The sequence below is a fragment of the Ranitomeya imitator genome, chromosome 7, assembly GCF_032444005.1.
Source record: "Ranitomeya imitator isolate aRanImi1 chromosome 7, aRanImi1.pri, whole genome shotgun sequence".
Taxonomy (NCBI): domain Eukaryota; kingdom Metazoa; phylum Chordata; class Amphibia; order Anura; family Dendrobatidae; genus Ranitomeya; species Ranitomeya imitator.
This window is the reverse complement of record NC_091288.1, coordinates 135914524-135936185: the sequence shown is the minus strand read 5'-3', so window position 1 is coordinate 135936185 and position 21662 is coordinate 135914524. Positions and strand designations below refer to the sequence as shown.

The 21662-nt window shown below is 41.1% G+C and overlaps 1 protein-coding gene across 1 annotated transcript in view; it reads right to left on the bottom strand.

Annotated features, from left to right (window-relative positions):
• Positions 1–592: 592 nt before the first annotated feature.
• Positions 593–21662, bottom strand: part of SLC29A4 (solute carrier family 29 member 4) — a 365944-nt gene continuing 344874 nt past the window's right edge. The window contains exons 10-11 of the mRNA XM_069733834.1: positions 21313–21553; positions 593–2251 (exon numbers count right to left, since the gene is read on the bottom strand). Of these exons, the coding sequence (XP_069589935.1) occupies positions 2109–2251; positions 21313–21553 (384 nt within the window). The 3' untranslated portion in view covers positions 593–2108. The remainder of the gene's footprint in view (positions 2252–21312; positions 21554–21662) is intronic.

The window sequence follows — 21662 nt, the reverse complement described above, 5'->3', positions numbered from 1 at the left end:
AAAAAATACCAACCTGTATCTTATCAATCGATGCTGAAAATGCGCTGGTTGTTCTTCCAATGTGCCTCAAAACAGAACAATCTAGGCAACAATATACATAACAAAACGAACTAAACTAAAGTTAGTTTCTAATGGGACCAGACAAGGATGCCCACTCTTTCCCTTGCTCTACATTATAGTAATGGAGAACTCTGCAATAGCTCTAAGGAATATTCCAAATATTCAGGGCATTTCTGCTTGTCGTAATACATATAAACTTGCATTGTATGCCGAACAACTTTACCCTCTATATTAAAAGACTTTGAGAGTGAAAGTCTCCTGAGTAACTTTGACCCCTTCACAATATGCGCCGTACCTGTACGGTGCATGTCGGGTCTCAACTTTGATGTGGGCTGTGGCGTTGAGCCCACATCTTTTCTGGCACATGTCAGCTGATTTCAACAGATGTCTGAACGAAATATATATATATATATATATATATATATATATATATATATATATATATATATATTATTATTATATATATATTATTATATAATATATAATGTTAGTCTATTATAACATGTGTGAACTTATAAATCACAGCCACATTGACACATCCTCCAATTTTATTGAATGCATTATGTCAATTGCACTCTACTTCTTTCCCTAATCTCTGGGACCGAAATATACGTTTTGCTCACCGGAATGAAAAGTTACTTAGGGTAAGTTCATTTCTATCCTTGTCTATCACACCACAATTAAGGGTGCAGGGCATCATTTCTAATTTATGCACTACAGATGGATGTGAAGTTATTTTAACAAAGAAAGCTGAAAATTTTTACTCAGTTGAGCTGGATATCCTGACTATTTACCTGATTATTGCCTCTGGCAGTGACGTTTGCTCCTGGCTCCGAATAGAAACAAGCAGTTGGGGTGAGCTGACTTTTTCCTCTTTTTTTGAATCTGAAGTAGTCTAATTTCCTTGAAACAGGGTGTAGAAAATGTTGTAGTCTCCCAATACTGTATCCAATGGGTTTTATCTTTAATATAGCCTTAAGGGGGAAGGGACAGAGGAAAGAGAGGTAGAGTAGAACAGATACTGGATACAAAGTATCATTAACATTAGCACTACTGCAACCACCTGCCTTAACTCTCTCATTTCTCTATTGATTGCAACTCAATGTTCTTTTCTATTCCCATGTGAATTGAGCTGTATGCTCTGACCTCTATTCCTACGGTGTAAAAACATAAAATGGTACTGATTGGCTAGGCCCCATATTTTGTACTAGTTGTGATAGTCCCCCCTCATTGGCTGCACTACAGCATGTGATATGATAGCTGCAGGGCATTATGGGAAGCTCACCTGGCCACCCCTGTCAATATCGCTCTGTGACTCTTTAGCATTGTGTGTGAAATAGTGCAGGGCATTTTTGGGAGGCTGATCCACATGTGATTCAAATTTGCGAGAACCTGTAAATTTCAGGAAGTATGATCTCGGATCAGTTCGACCATCTCTAATTGAAGCCATCTGCTATTTTTTATAAACTTATATTACATTAAATACTGTAATGTTATCAAAGCCTTAGCCAATGTTGGTTATAACTGGGAAGGAACAAAAACCACATTTCACTGTGTCATATTTACAGGCGTGTATTTATGAAGAGTGTAGAGGTAGTAGTTGCATCCAGGAAAATGTGTCCAACGGTCCATATGCCACATAAGAAGACACCAGTATCATAAGTGACATAAGGTAGCGTAGTAACACATGTTGCAGTTGGCCAGGCCCTGATACATATTTTGCACTGGGGCCTATGATCTTCCAGATACTAGCCTTGTAAAACCGTATGTTAGGTACAGACTAACTCACACACAAGGATTGTTATTAAGGTTGGTTAGAGCTAAATGAGTTGCCTCATGTTCGCAACTCCTCCCTTTTTAAACTCATAAGAACCAGAGGAGTCTTAAATAAACCCACTGTTGATTTCCAATTTCTAGAATTATGTACTGGTCCCTAAGCAATCATGATTTTCAGAGAGCAAACAGCAGTAATTAGTACACCATGAATAAACTTGTATAAGAATTTTTTTAAAAAAAAGGAAGCTAGGTCATAAACTTCATAGCGATGTTTAAATGTTTGGTGGCAAGGAACTGTTGTATATCTCTGGATGAAGGCAAATGCTTTGAGATTTACTAGCCAGGCTGTAGGCAAAATACGCAACGGCTGAACCAAGTGTAAGTCCAGTCATATATGATACAGTCATTGTGTTTCCTGCAGAAGAAAAAAGAGAAAGTTTGAATTATGTCATTACATTGAGCAAGCAAAATAAAGATACTAAATAACATATTAAAAAGAAGAACACTGACATATCCTGCATAATTATGTCTTAGCGGAATTTTATTATGAAAAATGGTTATTAAGTAGAGTTGAGTTAAATTCTTCGGAAACGGTCACTGAATTTGAATTTGCCATATATATTTGTGCAATACTGGTACCCTATTTGTGCCGAATTTATGTTTGACAATAGTTTCCAAACATATTAGCTCATTTCTACTCCGATTCACTCCAATGACGTTCGTCTGTGTTCAGTGAATATTGCAAATACAATATTCGCCGCCAATCATAATCCGAACCGAATTTTGAAAAATGTGCTCAACTCTAGTTATAAGATGGGTTAGGAATTTTACACCATATCTTGAAAGTTCTTTTGTCAGTTATCCAATTTGACGGCAGGAGATTATAATGTGGAAGACGTTTTAATTATTTGATTCCATGTTGTTTTGTAAAAAGCTGTTTAAGTCCTGCCAGGAGAAATCCTGTCAGTTCTTCTTACAAGCCAATTGCCAACCTCCCAAACACGACAGAATGACTGAGTACTCTCTCGATAAATATGCAATACTATGCAAACATTTTTTTAAAAATGCTGCAAAGTAAAAATGATCTCAATAAAGAAGTGCTACAGGTTTATTTTTTATCAATTTACAAAATGCAAAGTAAATGAACAATAGAGAAATCTAAATAATATTTGGTGTGACAGCCTTTTGTCTTCAAAAATGCATTGATTCTTCTAGGTACACTAGGCACATAGTATTGGATTTTGTAGGCGGATAATCGGATGTATGAATGACCAATTATACTAAATAGGGGATAATGATCATCATTTTCATAAGTTTGAAAAATGGTCATTAACAGAAACCGTTAATTAGAAGATTTAAAACTGGGCGAGGAACAGCATAACTCTGTTATAAAAGGTCAGTTTATAGAAGTCAGTATAATGCAACAGATTATACATGCTCGCCAGTCTGTGCAGAGCAAAAAGACAGCAGGTTATACTTAGCTATACTGCATCAAAACAGTAGTTTTGAGTCTAAGATGTAAAAGCAACCTGGAGTTTCATGGTGTGATGCAGTGATGGATAGATGCAGTGTTCGCAGGGAACAGTGCAGAAGATGAAACACATCATGTTTATTTACATTCAAAATAAGATTTCCAGCATTGCTATTAGCTCAGAACTGTCAGAAACTAGTGGGACCCAGCTACACCAATCTACTGTTTAGAGATGTCTGGCTGGAAGTGGTCTTCAAAGATGAATTGAGTTGACTTCCTGGTTCAAGCCTTGGGTATACTGGAGTGAGAAGGGAGAGCTCTGCACAGTCCTGGCAGATTTCACCACCTCAGAGCTAGTAAAAATTGATAAGAAAGCCAACGATCAAGAACACAGAGCAGTGAGAAGCAGATTAACCATCCCATGGAACGCTATCTCATTCACAGTGGCAGTAAAAAATAAGTAGCATGACGCCTCTCACTCAGCCAAACCAGATCTCCACTTTGCACTGACGAGGGTGGAGGATATAAATGAGCAGGCTGATAAATATGCAAATTGCCTCTTCAGAGAAAAGAGTACTTAAACTCTATAGCGCCACCTGTTGTAAGTAGCGATCCTACAAGTCTCAATCAACCCTTTAACGAGTAGTGCAATATGGCCTAGGATAAAAGCCAAACCAGAATCTCAATTTGCAGACACTGTTTCAGGCTGTTGGCCCTCGTCAGTGTGAAGCATGAGAACTAATTTGGCTAGGTGAGAGGCTCTAGATTGGGGTCTAAGGGGTTAGGTTTCTCCTTGTGGAGAGTGACATATCAGCTCTTGTCAAGGTAAGGAGGCTTATTCGCTGTGCAATGCTCCTCTGAGAAATTTAATATGCAAATTGCCTCTTCAGAGAAAAGAGGACTTAAACTGCGTCACCTGTTGGATGTAGCGATCCTACAAGTCACAATCAACCCTTTATCGAGTCGTGCAGTAGGATAAAAGCCAAATCAGTATCTCAATTTGCAGACACGGTGTTTCGGGCTGTTGGCCCTCGTCAGTGCGAAGCATGAGAACTAATTTAGCTAGGTGAGAGGCTCTGGACTGGAGTCTAAGGGGTAAGGTATCCTTGAAACAGGTGGAGCTATAGAGTTTAAGTCCTCTTTTCTCTGAAGAGGCAATTTGCATATTAAATTTCACAGAGGAGCATTGCACGGCAAATAAGCCTCCTTACCTTGACAAGCCAGAGCTGGTATGTCACTTTCCACAAGGAGAAACCTTACTCCTTAAACCCAAGCGCAAGCACTTCTCCCTTAATTTCCTACTCAATTCCTCATATTTAGTGTTTGTTTTTTTAATGTATGCACATACGCTACTAGCTTCCCTCTCAAGACCACAGACATACTGAGAAGCAGGAAACGTGGTCTTGAGAGGGAAGCTAGTAGCGTATGTGCATACATTAAAAAAACAAACACATTTAATATGAGGAATTTAGTAGGAAATTAAGGGAGAAGTGCTTGCGCTTTCAACATCAAAAAGTAACAGAAGCTAGAGAAGAATACAGGGAGGTCAAAAGAGATTTTGACATATGGGCGGAAAAAAGAGAGTTATTATTATTATTTATTATTATAGCGCCATTTATTCCATGGCGCTTTACATGTGAGGAAGGGTATAGATAATAAAAACAGGTACAATAATCTTAAACAATACAAGTCACAACTGGTACAGGAGGAGAGAGGACCCTGCCCGCGAGGGCTCACAATCTACAAGGGATGGGTGAGGATACAGTAGGTAGGGTAGAGCTGGCCGTGCAGCGGTTTGGTCGATCGGTGGTTACTGCAGGTTGAGTTATTTAGAAAGACTCAAATGGAAATTGAGTTGAAAAGATATGGAGATAAGGCAGGAAAGCTGCAAACTTGGCAAAGGGTAGGAAGGGAAAGAGTAATAAATTAAAGTTTAAAGGCCCCTTCACATTAAGCGACGCTGCAGCGATACCGACAACGATCCGGATCGCTGCAGCGTCGCTGTTTGGTCGCTGGAGAGCTGTCACACAGACCGCTCTCCAGCGACCAACGATGCCGGTAACCAGGGTAAACATCGGGTAACTAAGCGCAGGGCCGCGCTTAGTAACCCGATGTTTACCCTGGATACCATGCTAAAAGTTAAAAAAAACAAACACTACATACTTACCTTCCGCTGTCTGTCCTCCAGCGCTGCGCTCTGCTTCTCTGCTCTCCTCCTGTACTGTCTGTGAGCCGGAAAGCAGAGCGGTGACGTCACCGCTCTGCTTTCCGGCTCACAGCCAGTACAGGAGGAGTGCAGAGCACAGCGCTGGAGGACAGACAGCGTTAGGTAAGTATCTAGTGTTTGTTTTTTTTTACTTTTAGCATGGTAACCAGGGTAAACATCGGGTTACTAAGCGCGGCCCTGCGCTTAGTTACCCGATGTTTACCCTGGTTACCAGTGAAGACATCGCTGGATCGGTGTCACACACGCCGATCCAGCGATGTCTCCAGGGAGTCCAGCGACGAAATAAAGTTCTGGACTTTCCTCAGCGACCAACGATCTCCCAGCAGGGGCCTGATCGTTGGTCGCTGTCACACAGAACGATTTCATTAACGATATCGTTGCTACGTCACAAATAGCAACAATATCGTTAACAATATCGTTATGTGTGAAGGTACCTTAAGACTAGAGAGGGCTTAATGGTAGATAATCCCAGGGAAATAAACTCAACCCTGCGGGAGATTTATGCTAATTTATATTTGGAAGAGGCTAAGGGCACAAACAGGGGTGGAGACTTTCTAAAACAAAAAAAATTAACATGCCTAATGTCACCGAGCCACAGTTAAATATGTTTAATGCTCCCATGACAGAAGAAGAAGTGAGGAGTACCATTGGGAGATTGTCAGCTGGAAAAGCACCTGGACCGGATGGGTTCACAGCCGATTTTTTTAAAGCCATGACCCAACAAATAACCCCTACTTTGACTGTATGGTATAACGAATTGTTACAGGGGGGAATCTGTTGGTGGGCACTAATGTGGCTCAAAGGAAGGGAGGGAAAAATGTGGAGGACCCAGCATCCTATAGACCTATATCCTTGATAAACCAGGATATTGAAATATCCAAACTCATGGCAAACAGACTAGCAGAGATACTCCCAACATTAATAACACCCGCAGAGGTGGGCTTTGTGAAAGGTAGGAGTACGGTCACAAATGTAAGATGTACACTGTTAGCCATAGATGTAATAAATAAAAGAGAAAACAGTAGAGGTAAGCCAGCTCTGGCTACACTAGATGCAGAGAAGGCTTTTGATAATGTCAAGTGAAATTGGGTAGGACAAGTTTTGGACAAAATTGGGCTGGTGGGGAATTTCTGAAATGTTATAAAAGCCCTGTATGCTAATCCTGCAGCAAGAATTCAAACCCCAGGTCATCTATTGGCAAATTTCCTACTTGAAAAGGGAACACGCCAGGGATGTCTTGTCTCCGCTTATATTTAACCTGGCACTAGAACCCCTGGAGCAATACATAGAACAACATGAAGTATTTGAATAATAGGGGACATGAAGCTTAGGGCCTCGTACTTTGCAGATGATATAATACTCTACATGGCTGAGGTGGCAAGAGATCTGCCAGGGGTCCTAGATCTTATGGAAAATGTTGGTAGGTTTTTGGGATTCACTCTAAACAAAAGCAAATGTGAAATTCTCCACTTAACAGATAAATGCAGAAGTAGTATGGTAGAAAAGGAAATCTATGGTATTCCGATATCCAAAACAAATATAACATTTGGGTATTAAGCTGGGTAGAAAACCAGAGTCCATATATAATTTAAACTTTCCTCCAGTTGTCTCCAAAATCCAACAGGAATTAAAAAGGTGGCAAAATGTGCCTTTGAGTCTTTTGGGCAGGATTGACCTTTTAAAAATGATGAGTTTTGAGAAACTCATGTATCCATTACAGACCATCCCAGTTCTCCTAAAGCATGTAGATGTAGGAAAAATATAAAATATATTCAGCTATTAGGAAGTTTATCTGGAAAGGTCAAAGACCCCGTATAAAACTGAGTAAACTGATGGAATCCAAGGAAAAGGGGGGGGGGGGTAAACTTGCCAGACATAAAAGGATATACTGTAATATAGCATGTGTTTCCCATCACATAGTAGATTGGTTTTCTGATATAGCCTTAGAAAAATCGCACTCATACCTGTGGAACTTAGTAGCCTTATTACACACGCCACAAAGCCGAATGCCTAAAAAAATTAAAAATTCAATAGTGTACCGAAACACAATAGGCACATGGAAGGAACTTAGGAGAAAATTCAAATTATCATGGAAAATCTCGAGAGATTTACCCATATGGGGAAACCCAGCGTTACAACAAATAGCAGAGAACAAACTATTTCAGGAATGGAGGGTGAAAGGGATCTATAAAATTGCTAATCTACTGCATGAAGAAGAAAATAGGTGGCTGAGTAGGGAGGAGATAATATCAAAATTCATGCTAAGTGAACAGCAATTCCTACAATTTGGACAAATAAAAGGAAAGATTATGACACATTTGATAAATGTGAGGAAGAAACAAGAAGGAATGCAATGGATAATCTATTATTTGACTGAGCAGCCACACACAATATATCCACAATATGCAGAGGTTTAAGACATCCTTGGAAAAATGGACATAGAGCAAACATTTAGATTCTGTGCTAAACAGAGGGTGAGGAAATTGGGGAAACAATAGCAGGTTGGCAGGCAGTACGGAAAAATATTTTGAGTGAAGTTTGGAGAGACACACAATTTAGGATTATGCATAGAGATATACTGGCCTTCAACATACCAGTATCTAGAACAATGAGAGATCGCCTGGTCCAAAATGTAAACTTAGAGAGTCCGATTTACTACATGGACTATGGGGATGCCCTAACTTACAAGAATTCTGGAAAGACATAAAGCAGATGATGAAAAATTTGGGTATTGGGAATATATCATTGCATCCGTTACCATTCCTTTTACATTACTGGAGGGGAGATGGAGTCACAAAACAAAAAGGGAAGGAAACATTAACTCCAATGTTCCACTTAATTTGTCTGATAGCCAAAAGAAGCTTATTAAAGGATTGGTTGAGTGATTCCATTCCAAATCGGAAAGCTATAATAGGCCAATGAAGACTTTATTTCACTTAGAATGGCTGGAAGCTGAACATAACAAGGAAAAGAGTATAAAATCACTCATGAGTGAAAAATATTTTTACTTAAACATTATACAAACAAAGAACTACAGTGAACTGTGAAACCTTTTGAACAGACCAGTTGGTACATATTGGAGGACATGAGTGGAATATTGGGGGAGTTGAAAATAGCTGATCTGAATGTTGATGGAACAGGTGGTAGGGAAACTGGTTAAGAACTAATATAAATTATGGAAGCAAATTAAATATTCTATAACGGTTTGAGATTAAGAAGATGTACTTAAAGAAAGGAGAGGTGCACACCAGAAATATACAACTATTTCCTGCATGTACGGGAAGAGGGAGGGTAGGGGGGAGTTTATGTGTTGTTTATTCTGTATTTTGACCTAACAAACAATTTGCATAATTAGCATATTTCCCAGAGGCTTTAAGTCTCCTCATTTCGGCATGCTTAGCATGTCAATCTCCGCAAGGAGAAATTATACTTCTTGCATATTGGTCTGACGCCTCTCACACAGCCAAACCAGATCTCCACTTTGCACTGACGAGGGGCAGTACCCCGAAACACAGTGTCTGCAAATTGAGATTCTAGTTTAGCTATTATCCTAAGTCACGTGACAAGGCTCGTTAACCCCTTACCGGCATCGGACGTACTATACCGTCCGATGCCGGCTCCCCTGCTTTGATGCAGGGCTCCGCGGTGAGCCCGCACCAAAGCCGGGACATGTCAGCTGTTTTGAACAGCTGACATGTGCCCGTAATAGGCGCGGGCAGAATCGCGATCTGCCCGCACCTATTAACTAGTTAAATGCCGCTGTCAAACGCAGACAGCGGCATTTAACTACCGCTTCCGGCCGGGCGGCCGGAAATGACGTCATCGCCGACCCCCGTCACATGATCGGGGGTCGGCGATGCTTGTGAATGGTAACCATAGAGGTCCTTGAGACCTCTATGGTTACTGATTGCCCGTCGCTGTGAGCGCCACCCTGTGGTCGGCGCTCACAGCACACGTGCAATTCTGCTACATAGCAGCGATCAGCAGATCGCTGCTATGTAGCAGAGCCGATCGTGCTGTGCCTGCTTCTAGCCTCTCATGGAGGCTATTGAAGCATGGCAAAAGTTAAAAAAAAAGTTTAAAAAAATGTGAAAAAAATAAAAAAAACATAAGTTTAAATCACCCCCCTTTCGCCCCAATCAAAATAAATCAATAAAAAAAATATCAAATCTACGCATATTTGGTATCGCCGCGCTCAGAATCGCCCGATCTATCAATTAAAAAAAAGTATTAACCTGATCGCTAAACAGCGTAGCGGGAAAAAAATTCGAAACGCCAGAATTACGTTTTTTTGGTCGCCGCGACATTGCATTAAAATGCAATAACGGGCGATCAAAAAAACGTATCTGCACCGAAATGCTATCATTAAAAACATCATCTCGGCACGCAAAAAATAAGCCCTCAACCGACCCCAGATGATGAAAAATGGAGACGCTACGAGTATCGGAAAATGGCGCAATTTTTTTTTTTTTTTTTTAGCAAAGTTTGGAATTTTTTTCACCACTTAGATAAAAAATAACCTAGTCATGTTTGGTGTCTATGAACTCGTAATGACCTGGAGAATCATAATGGCAGGTCATTTTTAGCATTTAGTGAACCTAGCAAAAAAGCCAAACAAAAAACCAATGTGGGATTGCACTTTTTTTTTCAATTTCACCGCACTTGGAATTTTTTTCCCGTTTTCTAGTACACGACATGCTAAAACCAATGATGTCGTTCAAAAGTACAACTCGTCCTGCAAAAAATAAGCCCTCACATGGCCAAATTGACGGAAAAATAAAAAAGTTATGGCTCTGGGAAGGAGGGGAGCGAAAAACGAACACGGAAAAACGAAAAATCCCCCGGTCATGAAGGGGTTAAAGGGTCAACATTGACTTGTTGGATTGCTACCTTCCAATAGATGGCACTAGAGTTCTAGTTCTCTTCCTCTCTGAAGAGATAATTAGCATATTTCCCAGAGGAGCATTGCGGCTTTAAGTCTCCACATCTCGGCATGCTTAGCATGTCAATCTCCACAAAGAGAAACGATACTTCTTGGATATCGACCTAACAAATTGTAATATGATAATCAAAAGCTGAAATTACGAATTTGTAAGCTAAGAAAATGCATTTGAATGTATATTTCCATATATATGTTAAAAATCAATAAAAATTATTGTTTAAAAAAAAAAGATGAATTGAGCCGAAAATGCCATTTCTTCAACATGGAAACAAGGCCAAGTGACTCAACCATGCAGAAAGGTAGGGAAACTGGGGTGCAGGAAAATGCCAGCAGGTGCTCTATATTGATTAGACAAACCTTGATATATATGGCTGTAACATACCTAAGGTCTGGAGAGCGGTAGAAAATGCGTGTCTACAGGCAAAGTTGGAGAATTGGTCAGGATTAAAGGGACACTGTCACCTGAATTTGGAGGGAACAATCTTCAGCCATAGAGGCGGAGTTTTCGGGTGTTTGATTCACCCTTTCCTTACCCGCTGGCTGCATGCTGGCTGCAATATTGGATTGAAGTTCATTCTCTGTCCTCCGTAGTACGGCAATCTTGCCTTGCGCAGGCATGTACTATGGAGGACAGAGAATGAATTTCAATCCAATATTGCAGCCAGCGGGTAAGGAAAGGGTGGATCAAACACCCAAAAACCCCGCCTCTATGGCTGAAGATTGTTCCCTCCAAATTCAGGTGACAGTGTCCCTTTAAATGTGTTATAAAGGCTGAAGTGAAAAGTTTGCAGTCACTCTATGTGACTGTAAACAGCCAAATTAGGACAGTGTGTGGTGTCACAATTTCTCTGTATTCAATGTGCGGGTGGCAGTCACATGTCGACTAGTCTCATCCAGTGTCTCTGAATAGAAGTTAACCAAGAGACATGCAGGAGTTTTGTCAACGTGCGACTGCAAGTACACAAATCACATAAACGCCCACCTGCATGGGGAGCACAGTGGCTTTGTAACTGTGTCTGCAGTAACTATGAACACCATCTTTTTATTTCAACCTGGACAATCCCTTTTATGACTTATCTATCATGCAATAGTATCTAATTAGCTCAAAACTTATTCAGCAGCAGGACAACATCCCCAAACATAAAGCCAATGTCATTAAAGGGGTGGTCCAAAACTAACATTGATTTAAATTCGAAATGTCTATCTAATTATTGTAATAATCAAATCACTTATCTAGCATACTGTAGTTAAAAAGATCCTTCTGTTTGTGAAGAGCAGAACAAAAAAGATTACCTCAATGAACAAAAATAAAAAAAAAATTTGTGATAAATATTGACCTGTCCATTCAAGGACATTTTAGCTATAGTATGAAATCCTGTTTTTCCTGTCTGTGGAATTGCCTTTGTACTGTTTGTTGTGAAACTGCCGCCCACGAAACTGTTTTCTTTTCTTTCTTTCCTGTTTTGTCTCTGTTTAAACATGCAAAACTTGTATAACCACTACACCTACTGAAACAACTATATAAAGAAGGGATAGCACTTTGAAGGCAGGCGTGCTTCAGAGACTTCCCAGTGATACACTATACAAGACGTGTCTTGTGTATTATTTCTGGTGATTCTCCACTTCCAAAGGCTGCTCCGACTGAGTGTGAACTCGACATTTCCTGGCGCCTGAACAGGGACCCGAGGTCTGTGTATTCCTTCAAGAACACCGGCAGAATACGAACGAAAAGAGAATCTGGGATAATGGACGGCAGATGAACAAAAACCTGGCCAGGTAAGAGACACTGTTAGATCTCTTATATCTGCCCTGCACTGTCCGTAAGATTTTCTGTGTCGTGTTCTTTAGCGGGTAGTTCTAGTAGAGGAGGATACCTATAGCTCGGGTTCTTGAACTATTTAGGAATTGATCACCTCACGGAGTACGGCATTGAATGAGAGTGAATGTGAATAGAAGGTGTGTGGAAGTTGGGAATAGCCCTATAAGCCGCCCAGGGGGTTGAAACAGAAGAAGTGACTGTCCCACTGGGCAACGTGGTTGCGTCCTTTCGGGGAGACCTCCGCGCCTATGTTCAATCTCTGATCCTGTCTTTGACAAAAACCTGGTGACGGATAAGTGTATGATAGTATGAGCCCAGGACAGATAAATTAGCCTGGGACAAGAATACGTTGTGTGTGATAGTATAAGCCCAGGACAGATAAATTAGCCTGGGACAAGATACGTTGTATGTTCTTTTTCTTTTTCTGTCTGGTTGCATTTGTGTTGTTTGCTATAGGTGTAGGAATCAGGATTTTCTTACATCAACACAGTTTAAACATCCTAGCTCCTTAGGAAGAAGGTAACGAGGTATTCTCATACCCAAACGCCACCTAGGGCAAGAAAAAGACATCCTAGCTCCTTAGGAAGAAGGTAACGAGGTATTCTCATACCCAAACGCCACCTAGGGCAAGAAAGCTCAGGATAAGAAAATGGGGAATAAGCAAACAAAGTCGGAACCAGAAGAATTAGATATCTATACTATCATAAAGGAGAGAAGTGGTGAAGATGCCACTAAGGGGCTGAAAAAGATTTTTAGTAAGTTTGGAGTTACTAGGGCAGAAGCTTTTAGTAGAAAACTATGGGAAGGAATTCAGGAAAGGAAAAAAGGCATAATCAGAGACAAGAAATGGATAGATCAGATCCAAGCATTGATTGATGTCTCTAGGGTAGCAGAAAATGAGGGATGGACATATAATCAACAGAGTAAAAAGTGGTGTATTAGACCCACAGGCTGTGGAGAAAAACAAAATGTGGAATCTAAAAATACCCCACCCCCATACCTTAACCCACATGCCCCATCTTTTCTCCAAACACCACCTCAAAGTTTAGCCGGACCAGGAGGATGGGTATGTCCGCACTGTGGACAACAAAATCCAGACTGGAGAAATGATTGCCTAGCCTGTGGTACACCTAGACATGGCGCTGTACTTGCCCCTGTTAGGGTAGTACCAAGACCCTTTAGGGAACCTGGTGCTGACGGAGTAATGGGAACTAGATATCACCAAACTCGACAATATTTCCCTTGGTCCCCCGCTGAAGGCATGTCTCTCTTGCATAACGCACCAGATCCCACCCAGTGTCCAGCGTGAGTCTGCATAATTTGCTGTATATATTGTGCAAATCTAACTGGAGTTTGGGCAGATGGAGAAGAATTATGTAGAATGAAAATGACTCCTGGACTCTTCCAGGAGCTATTAGCGAATCTACAGGTACATAGGCCCCAAGCAGGAGATGGTGCCTTACAAACGATAGAATCAGGTACACAATTTGTAGATCACTTAATGGTTTTCATGAGGGAGAGACAGAGGCAGAGAGGAACAACGGGAGTGGTGGCTCAGAAATCTGGACAATCAGTAGACGAATATTATCTAAGTGTAGAAAATAATTTCAGAGATGAAGGCATGGATCTAACCGCTCCAGGAATGATGAGGTTAGTTACAAAAACCTTTATAGATGGATTGTCTCCAAAAGTGAAGGAAAAGCTTAAGGCCGCAACCCCTGATTGGAGAACCTTGGAAGACCCACACCTGGCTAGACAGAAAGCTGTAGGGATAGAAATGGACTTAAGAGAAAATTCTAAGCCAGTAAGAATTGCACAGGCTAATACTGGCTCTGCTAATCAAAAGTTTACTTGTCATTACTGTAAGAAGCCAGGACATTTCCAAAGGGAATGTAGGAAGAGAAAAGCAGATATAGATTCAGGAACCTTTGTACCCAAAAATAGGATAAATAACCCAGTGCCTGATCAAACAGACAGCTCAGAATGACTGAAAGTTATGCAGGTCTCTCTTCCTTCTAGAAGACCAATAATACAAGTTGAAGTTGAGGGTAAAAATGTACCTTTTCTGATAGATACGGGAGCAACATCCTCCATTTTAAATCAGGACTTTTTACCATATCCTGACAATATATCCTCAAAGGTTACATATGCAGAAGGGTATGATGGAAAAATTCAGGCGTTGCCCTTTACAAAACCTTTAAATGTGAGCTTTGGCCCTAAAACTTTTGTATCCAAATTTTTATTTGCTAAAGGTGCACTTACCTGCTTGTTGGGTACTGATGTCTTAAGTAAAATGCATGCAAACATCCATTTTAGAGAAGATGGCACAGTTATGCTGACCATCCCTGAAGATGCAGAAACTCTGGAACCATATGTTAGAATACAGGCAATGGAGGATTTTCCCGAAATTTACACTCAACAAGCAAAAATTGACTTGTCTCGGGTTCCTGACAGCCTATGGGCAAAAGGAGACACTGATGTAGGATTTTTATCAGTAGCTCCTATACTGTTAGAAACTGCCCCGGGAACCATATTACCTCAGCTTAGGCAATACCCCATCAGCGCCCAGCAAGAACAGGCGATTTCTCAACAAATTCAGGATTATGTGTTACAAGGTGTTTTGGTAGAAATCAGGTCACCCGCCAATACACCCTTATATCCTGTTAAAAAGAAAGTGTCCTCCAAAGAAACTATGGTGAAATATCGCATGGTGCACGACTTACGGGAAATCAATAAGGTTTTGGCACTGGTCACCCCTGTGGTACCTCATACCTTACTGTCTCAAATTCCCAGCACTGCTGCATATTTTACGGTAATTGACTTATCAAACGCATTTTTTTCTGTGCCACTACATAAGAACTGTTGGCATTTGTTTGCCTTTACATTCAAGGGTAAACAATTAGCATGGACAAGATTGCCACAAGGTATGGTACACTCACCAACTTTGTACTCTGAAGCAATGCAGACCGTGCTAAAAAATTTCATCCCAGAACCAGGAGTAGTCATTCTACAGTATGTAGATGACTTACTTATTTGTTGCCCTGATGAGCAGACGGCAGTTACCTCAACTGTTAATTTCTTAATTTTCCTAGCGCAAGAAGGCTGTAAAGTAAATAGACAGAAACTCCAGGCTTGTCAACAAACAGTCGTGTTTTTAGGTCACTGCATATCACAGGGCATCAGACACCTCACACCTCAACGTACGGAAGCCATACGTAACATGCTTGAACCCAGGAATCACAAACAGCTGCGTGCTTTCCTAGGTATTGTTTCACACTGTAGACAGTGGATCATACATGCAAGTCAACTCATGCAGCATTTATATGACTGTATTGCCAACACACCATATTCACTCAGTGAAGAGGCTAAACAGTCATTTTCCTCTTTGAAAACAGCACTGGTATCAGCTCCGGCTTTGGGACTCCCAGACTACACTAAACCTTTTCAATTGATGGCAGCTGAGATATCCTCACATGCTACAGGGGTGCTCACACAAAAACATGGAAACAAACAGAAACCTGTGGCATACATATCAGCTCATCTGGACCCTGTAGCTAGAGCCGCACCTTCTTGTGTAAGAGTAGTAGCCGCAATTTCACTGTTATTAGATAAAGCTTCTGAGATTGTTCTTGATCACCCACTTCTAGTTCAGACCACTCATTATGTACATGGCATTCTTAACAAGGTCCAACCAAAACATATTTCAATGGCCAGACACCTCCGTCTCCAATGTTCCCTACTACTGCCGCCCAACATTTCCTTTGCCAGGATTCAGACTCTTAATCTCGCGTCTTTGCTCCCTTTAGAGTCTGAGGGGGGTACCATACCTGAGGAAACTGCAACTGCACTCTCCAACTCCTTTGACCCATCAAAGTCAATGCATGATTGTGTACAATTAATGGAACAAGAGACTCAGGGCTTATGTAATGTACGTGACAAGCCACTCTGTAATGCTACATTTGAACTTTTCATAGATGGCAGTAGATATGCAGATATGAATGGACAATTTCATACAGGTTATGCGGTAGTAACTCAGCATGAAGTGCTGAAAGCAGAACCTCTCCCTGCTAATCAGTCTGCACAAGAAGCAGAACTTACGGCATTAGTTGAAGCTCTAAAAATAGCCAAAGATCAGACAGCAAACATATACACTGATTCTAGATATGCACATGGCATTTGTTTCTATTTTGTTGTACTATGGAGAGCCAGAGGTTATATGACTGCTTCAGGCCAACCTGTTAAACATGCCTCCCTCATTAGACAGATTCTGGAGGCAGCACAAGAAACTAAAGAAATAGCGGTGATAAAGGTAGCTGCACATGTGAGACTCGACACCGAGGAAGCCAGGGGTAACGATAAAGCCGATAAGGCAGCAAAACAGGCAGCACGTAAACCCTTACATCATGCCCACACACTAGATAGCTCTGAAGATGATGAGGAAAGATTGAAGGAAGCTCAGAAACAGGTAGACGACGAAGAACGAGGGCAGTGGCAGAAAAAAGGGGCAGAAGATCAGCAAGGATTATGGAAAAAAGGAACTTTGTTGTGTTTACCCAGAGCCTGGTACCCCGCAGTGGCAAGTGACCTCCACCTACCCACGCATGTGTCGGCAAATGGTATGACGCTCAAGGTAAAAGAAAGGTGGTTGGCTCCAGGTTTTGGTAATTTTGCTCGGAACATGTGTGCTGCATGCGCTATATGCCTGGCACACAATCCAGGTCAGGCCATTAAAACCCCAACCAAGCATCATGTAAGACCACTGTATCCCTTTCAAAGACTCCAGATCGACTACATCCAACTTCCTGGGTACAATGGATATGAATATGTGCTTGTGTGTGTGGACATGTTCTCAGGGTGGCCAGAGGCTTATCCAGTTCGTAGAGCCTCAGCAAAAACTACTGCCATTAAAATAGCACATGAACTGATACCCCGTTACGGCATGCCTGAGGTGATCGAGTCAGATAGAGGTACCCATTTTACTGGGGAAATATTCCAGAATGTTATGAAAATGTTGGGAGTAGAAAACCAGTTTCACACTCCATATCATCCACAGAGTTCAGGTAAAGTGGAAAGATTAAATGGGACAATAAAATTAAAAATCCAGAAGGCCATGGCAGAAACAGGAAAGCCTTGGACCGAGTGTCTACCACTTGCCCTGTATTCCATCCGAAACACCCCAAGGGGGAAGGCTAAGCTGTCACCACATGAGATTCTTTTTGGTAGAGCAGCAAATTTGGGTTGTTATTTTCCACAACAACTGATGTTGAATACTGAGACTTTAACTGCTTATGTACAAGAATTACAAAAACGTTTAACTAAAGTGCATTCGCAAGTTTTTGCTTCCCTTCCAGATCCAGAAAATCTCGAAGGAGGCCACAAGTTGGAACCTGGTGATCAAGTCTACGTGAAAAGACACACCAGAAAGACTCTGGAACCGAGATTTGACGGACCTTTCCAAGTCCTGTTAACAACTCCAACAGCAGTCAAGCTTGAAGGAAAGGCATCATGGATAAATGCAAGCCATTGCAAAAAAGCAGTATAAGACTCATGATATTGATGTTAATAATGTTAACCTCAACGGAGGCATGGGAAAGACTGAATTCTCTAGCCCCTTTGAACAATAGATTCGTACAACATCATAGAAAATTAGTGCATGACTTGTTAAATAATACGCAACCCCTGGCAGATTGTTGGATCTGTACCCATTCACCAGTATCAGCCACAAGTATACCTTTTCTAGCAGTTCCCGTGTCAGCTGAAGAAATATTCGCTTGGCCTAATTGTTCAGACAACCTGGCCAACAACCAACCCGGCCAATTGGTTCAGAGGGATCGGTGGGTGGGTTACCGGGATTATGCAAAGCCTAATACATACAGTTATGGTTATTGTAATTATATATGTATTGTTCAAGGTTGTACTCAAGGGTATCTCGGTATGCACAAATAAATTTTGTGTAATGGATACGAGAATATAAAGTTTTTTTTTGTAATATCACAAAAAGAATGACTAAAATGATCGACAAGGTTTTGAATGGAATATGTCAAAGGGGGGATTGTGAAGAGCAGAACAAAAAAGATTACCTCAATGAACAAAAATAAAAAAAAGAATTTGTGATATTGACCTGTCCATTCAAGGACATTTTAGCTATAGTATGAAATCCTGTTTTTCCTGTCTGTGGAATTGCCTTTGTACTGTTTGTTGTGAAACTGCCGCCCACGAAACTGTTTTCTTTTCTTTTCTTTCTTTCCTGTTTTGTCTCTGTTTAAACATGCAAAACTTGTATAACCACTACACCTACTGAAACAACTATATAAAGAAGGGATAGCACTTTGAAGGCAGGCGTGCTTCAGAGACTTCCCAGTGATACACTATACAAGACGTGTCTTGTGTATTATTTCTGGTGATTCTCCACTTCCAAAGGCTGCTCGGACTGAGTGTGAACTCGACATGTTCCCTCTCTGTTTTATGCATTTTTTTTTTACCACATGCAATCTGATGACATTTCATTTGAGAATTCCCTGTGCATGCTGCGATACTCAAACGAGATGTCATCAGGGGCATAGGCTGTGGTCACTGCCGCAGTTTCTGTCCCCACCCTGAAATGAAGCATCATCAGTAAAGTTTGTTTTGAGGGCTGGGCTACTCCCTGCCCTGCTGAACATGTGTCAGTTGTCTATTCTGACGTATGCCCTTGTTACTGTGCAATACTCTATTCAATATACATTGAAAGTATTCTCTCTCGCCTGGTTTACTGAGAAGTGATGAGCCTGCAAAAGAGCTCACTCTCAGTGTGAACTGTAAGAAGAGCCCATGAAAAGCAAGGGGAGCAGAGTCTGTGTGCTATGCACTTTTTTTGCACTTTAATTAAGTTTGTTATTCACTCTACCTCACACTGTTTAATGATTGCCATGGATGATTAACCTTTAAAGGCAATCACTGTCCCTTTCATTTTTTCCTGTCTTGCCAGATTGGAGTTTAACTGTATCACATTATTATTAGGGGCTGAACAGGAGCAAGAGGGACAGCCGCCGTTGAGCGGGGGCGCCTATCTCGAATAATCTTAGGGTGCCAACCTCCGCTGCACAGGCAGGGAAAATTTAGAATATTTACAGTGTGAGGGTCATGTTTTAGCCAAGCACGGCTGTCTGTATGGTGAGTGTGTTCAGTATTTTAAAGTGAACAATAAAAAAATGTAGTTTTATCTAGTATCTGCTAAGTACACGTTTTTTTGTTTTGTTTTTCTTGATCTTGAGCCTTGATTGTCCATTCGAAATTTCCTTTGTTCAAGGGGAGCAGAGTCTAGACCCTCCCCCCCACTGACGGTGCACTCTATTACCAGCTCGTCTCTTCTCATTAGAGTAGGCGACGGAGTGCACTGTCACTGTGCATTGAAAAGAATATTGCAGGGAGCTCATACAATCGTTATTTAAAAAAAAAAAGGGAAAGAGGTGCACACCTTATCATTGTTTTGAAGTATGGGAGTAACAGAGAAGTCCTGCAGAGAAGCCAGGAGGCATCCACAAAATAAAGGCACAAATATATTAAATCCCATAGCGCAGGCCTGCATTTAAGACATGCTTCCCTCATGCCAGTAGTGTAGCCACACATATATATGGAATTTCCTATATGTTATTTGACAGGTTTCTATTTTGCTCTAAGCCGGTAACCTAATCTAACTCAGTTCTTTATATGTACCCACACAGAAATATTCTCCTAGTGAGGCCCACTAGTGTTCAAACACATTGTTGTACCCGTTTCAAGGCCCCCACAATGCAGCCACACACAGTATGATGCACCCACAGTGTCCTCCATACACATTCTGATGTCTCCACATTATATCTCCACACACAGAGCATGATGTCCCCACAGTACATTCCCCCCACACACAGCATGATTGTCCCTACACAGTATGAGGATCCCCAGAGCCCTTTTACACAATGTAATGCCCCCATATATAGTATGATGATACCACAGTTCCCTTACACAGTATGATGGCCTCAATATATCCCACAGAGCAGCTGGGAAGAGGGTCTGCCAGAGACTGAGCATGACTTCAGTTGAGGCGTTATGACGATTCTCTGAACAGGAAAAGGCACATGCCAAAATGTGGTGTCTAGGCAATGGTGCAGAATTCTAACATTGAGTATATTAAACATAAACACATACAACATATTAAAAAGCCCAGACAACCCCTTTAATTATTTACTGTGCAATTTGAGTACTGCCTGTCCATTTAAAAGGAACCTGTCACATTGCACATGCACTTCAATCTATGAACAGCAAGGTATAAAGTTGAAGAAGCTGATATATAGGATTGTTTGAAAAAAATCAGTATAAGTTCTCTTTTATGCACTGAAATAAAAAATCAGAAATGATCTTTTGAAATCTAACTAACATCTCCTGATGAAGAAGGGACAAGTACATCAAAGTGCGTGGTTAACCAAGATCTTATCCCACCATGTCCACATGGACTTAAAGGGAACCTGTCACCTGAATTTGGCGGGACTGGTTTTGGGTCATATGGCGGAGTTTTCAGGTGTTTGATTCACCCTTTCCTTACCCGCTGGCTGCATGCTGGCTGCAATATTGGATTGAAGTTCATTCTCTGTCCTCCATAGTACATGCCTGCACAAGGCAATCTTGCTTTGCGCAGGTGTGTACTATGGAGGACAGAGAATGAACTTAAATCCAATATTGCAGCCAGCATGCAGCCAGCAGGTAAGGAAAGGGTGAATCAAACACCTGAACACTCCGCCCATATGACCCAAAACCAGTCCCGCCAAATTCAGGTGACAGAGTCCCTTTAACAAGAAGGAAGTCAACTCTGAACACAACACACGGGAATAGCAATTGACTATTATACCCCACCCCTTGAGAGGTGTCATTGTTACAAATTAGTTAATGCTATTCACTTCATCTGTTGTTTTAATATTATAGCTGTTTGGAGTATAATGATAAAATATTCATATTAATCAATTTACATTGCATAATAATTGAATAACAACTCAAAATCATACCTGCCAGCTCTCGTTGCTCTGGTACAACTAGCCCTGATGCAAGAATCATAGGAACACTGCCAAAATATCCATTTGTGATGCCCATAAGCAGAGAAAAGATGCATGGCCAGGCAGGGTGACTGAAGGTAGGTTTTCCACTTGGATACACACACATAATAAAAAGTGGAATAAACACAATGCGCATGCTAGAACAAATAAGTAGATTGATACCACGCCATTCATACGGCACTGCCGCCAGTATCTGGTAAAATGAAAAAAGGGAGACATGAGTCTATGTTATTGTAACACCTATTTGCAAATTAAACATCAATACTGTGTACCACGCTTGCTTATTTTATAACAACAGTAAA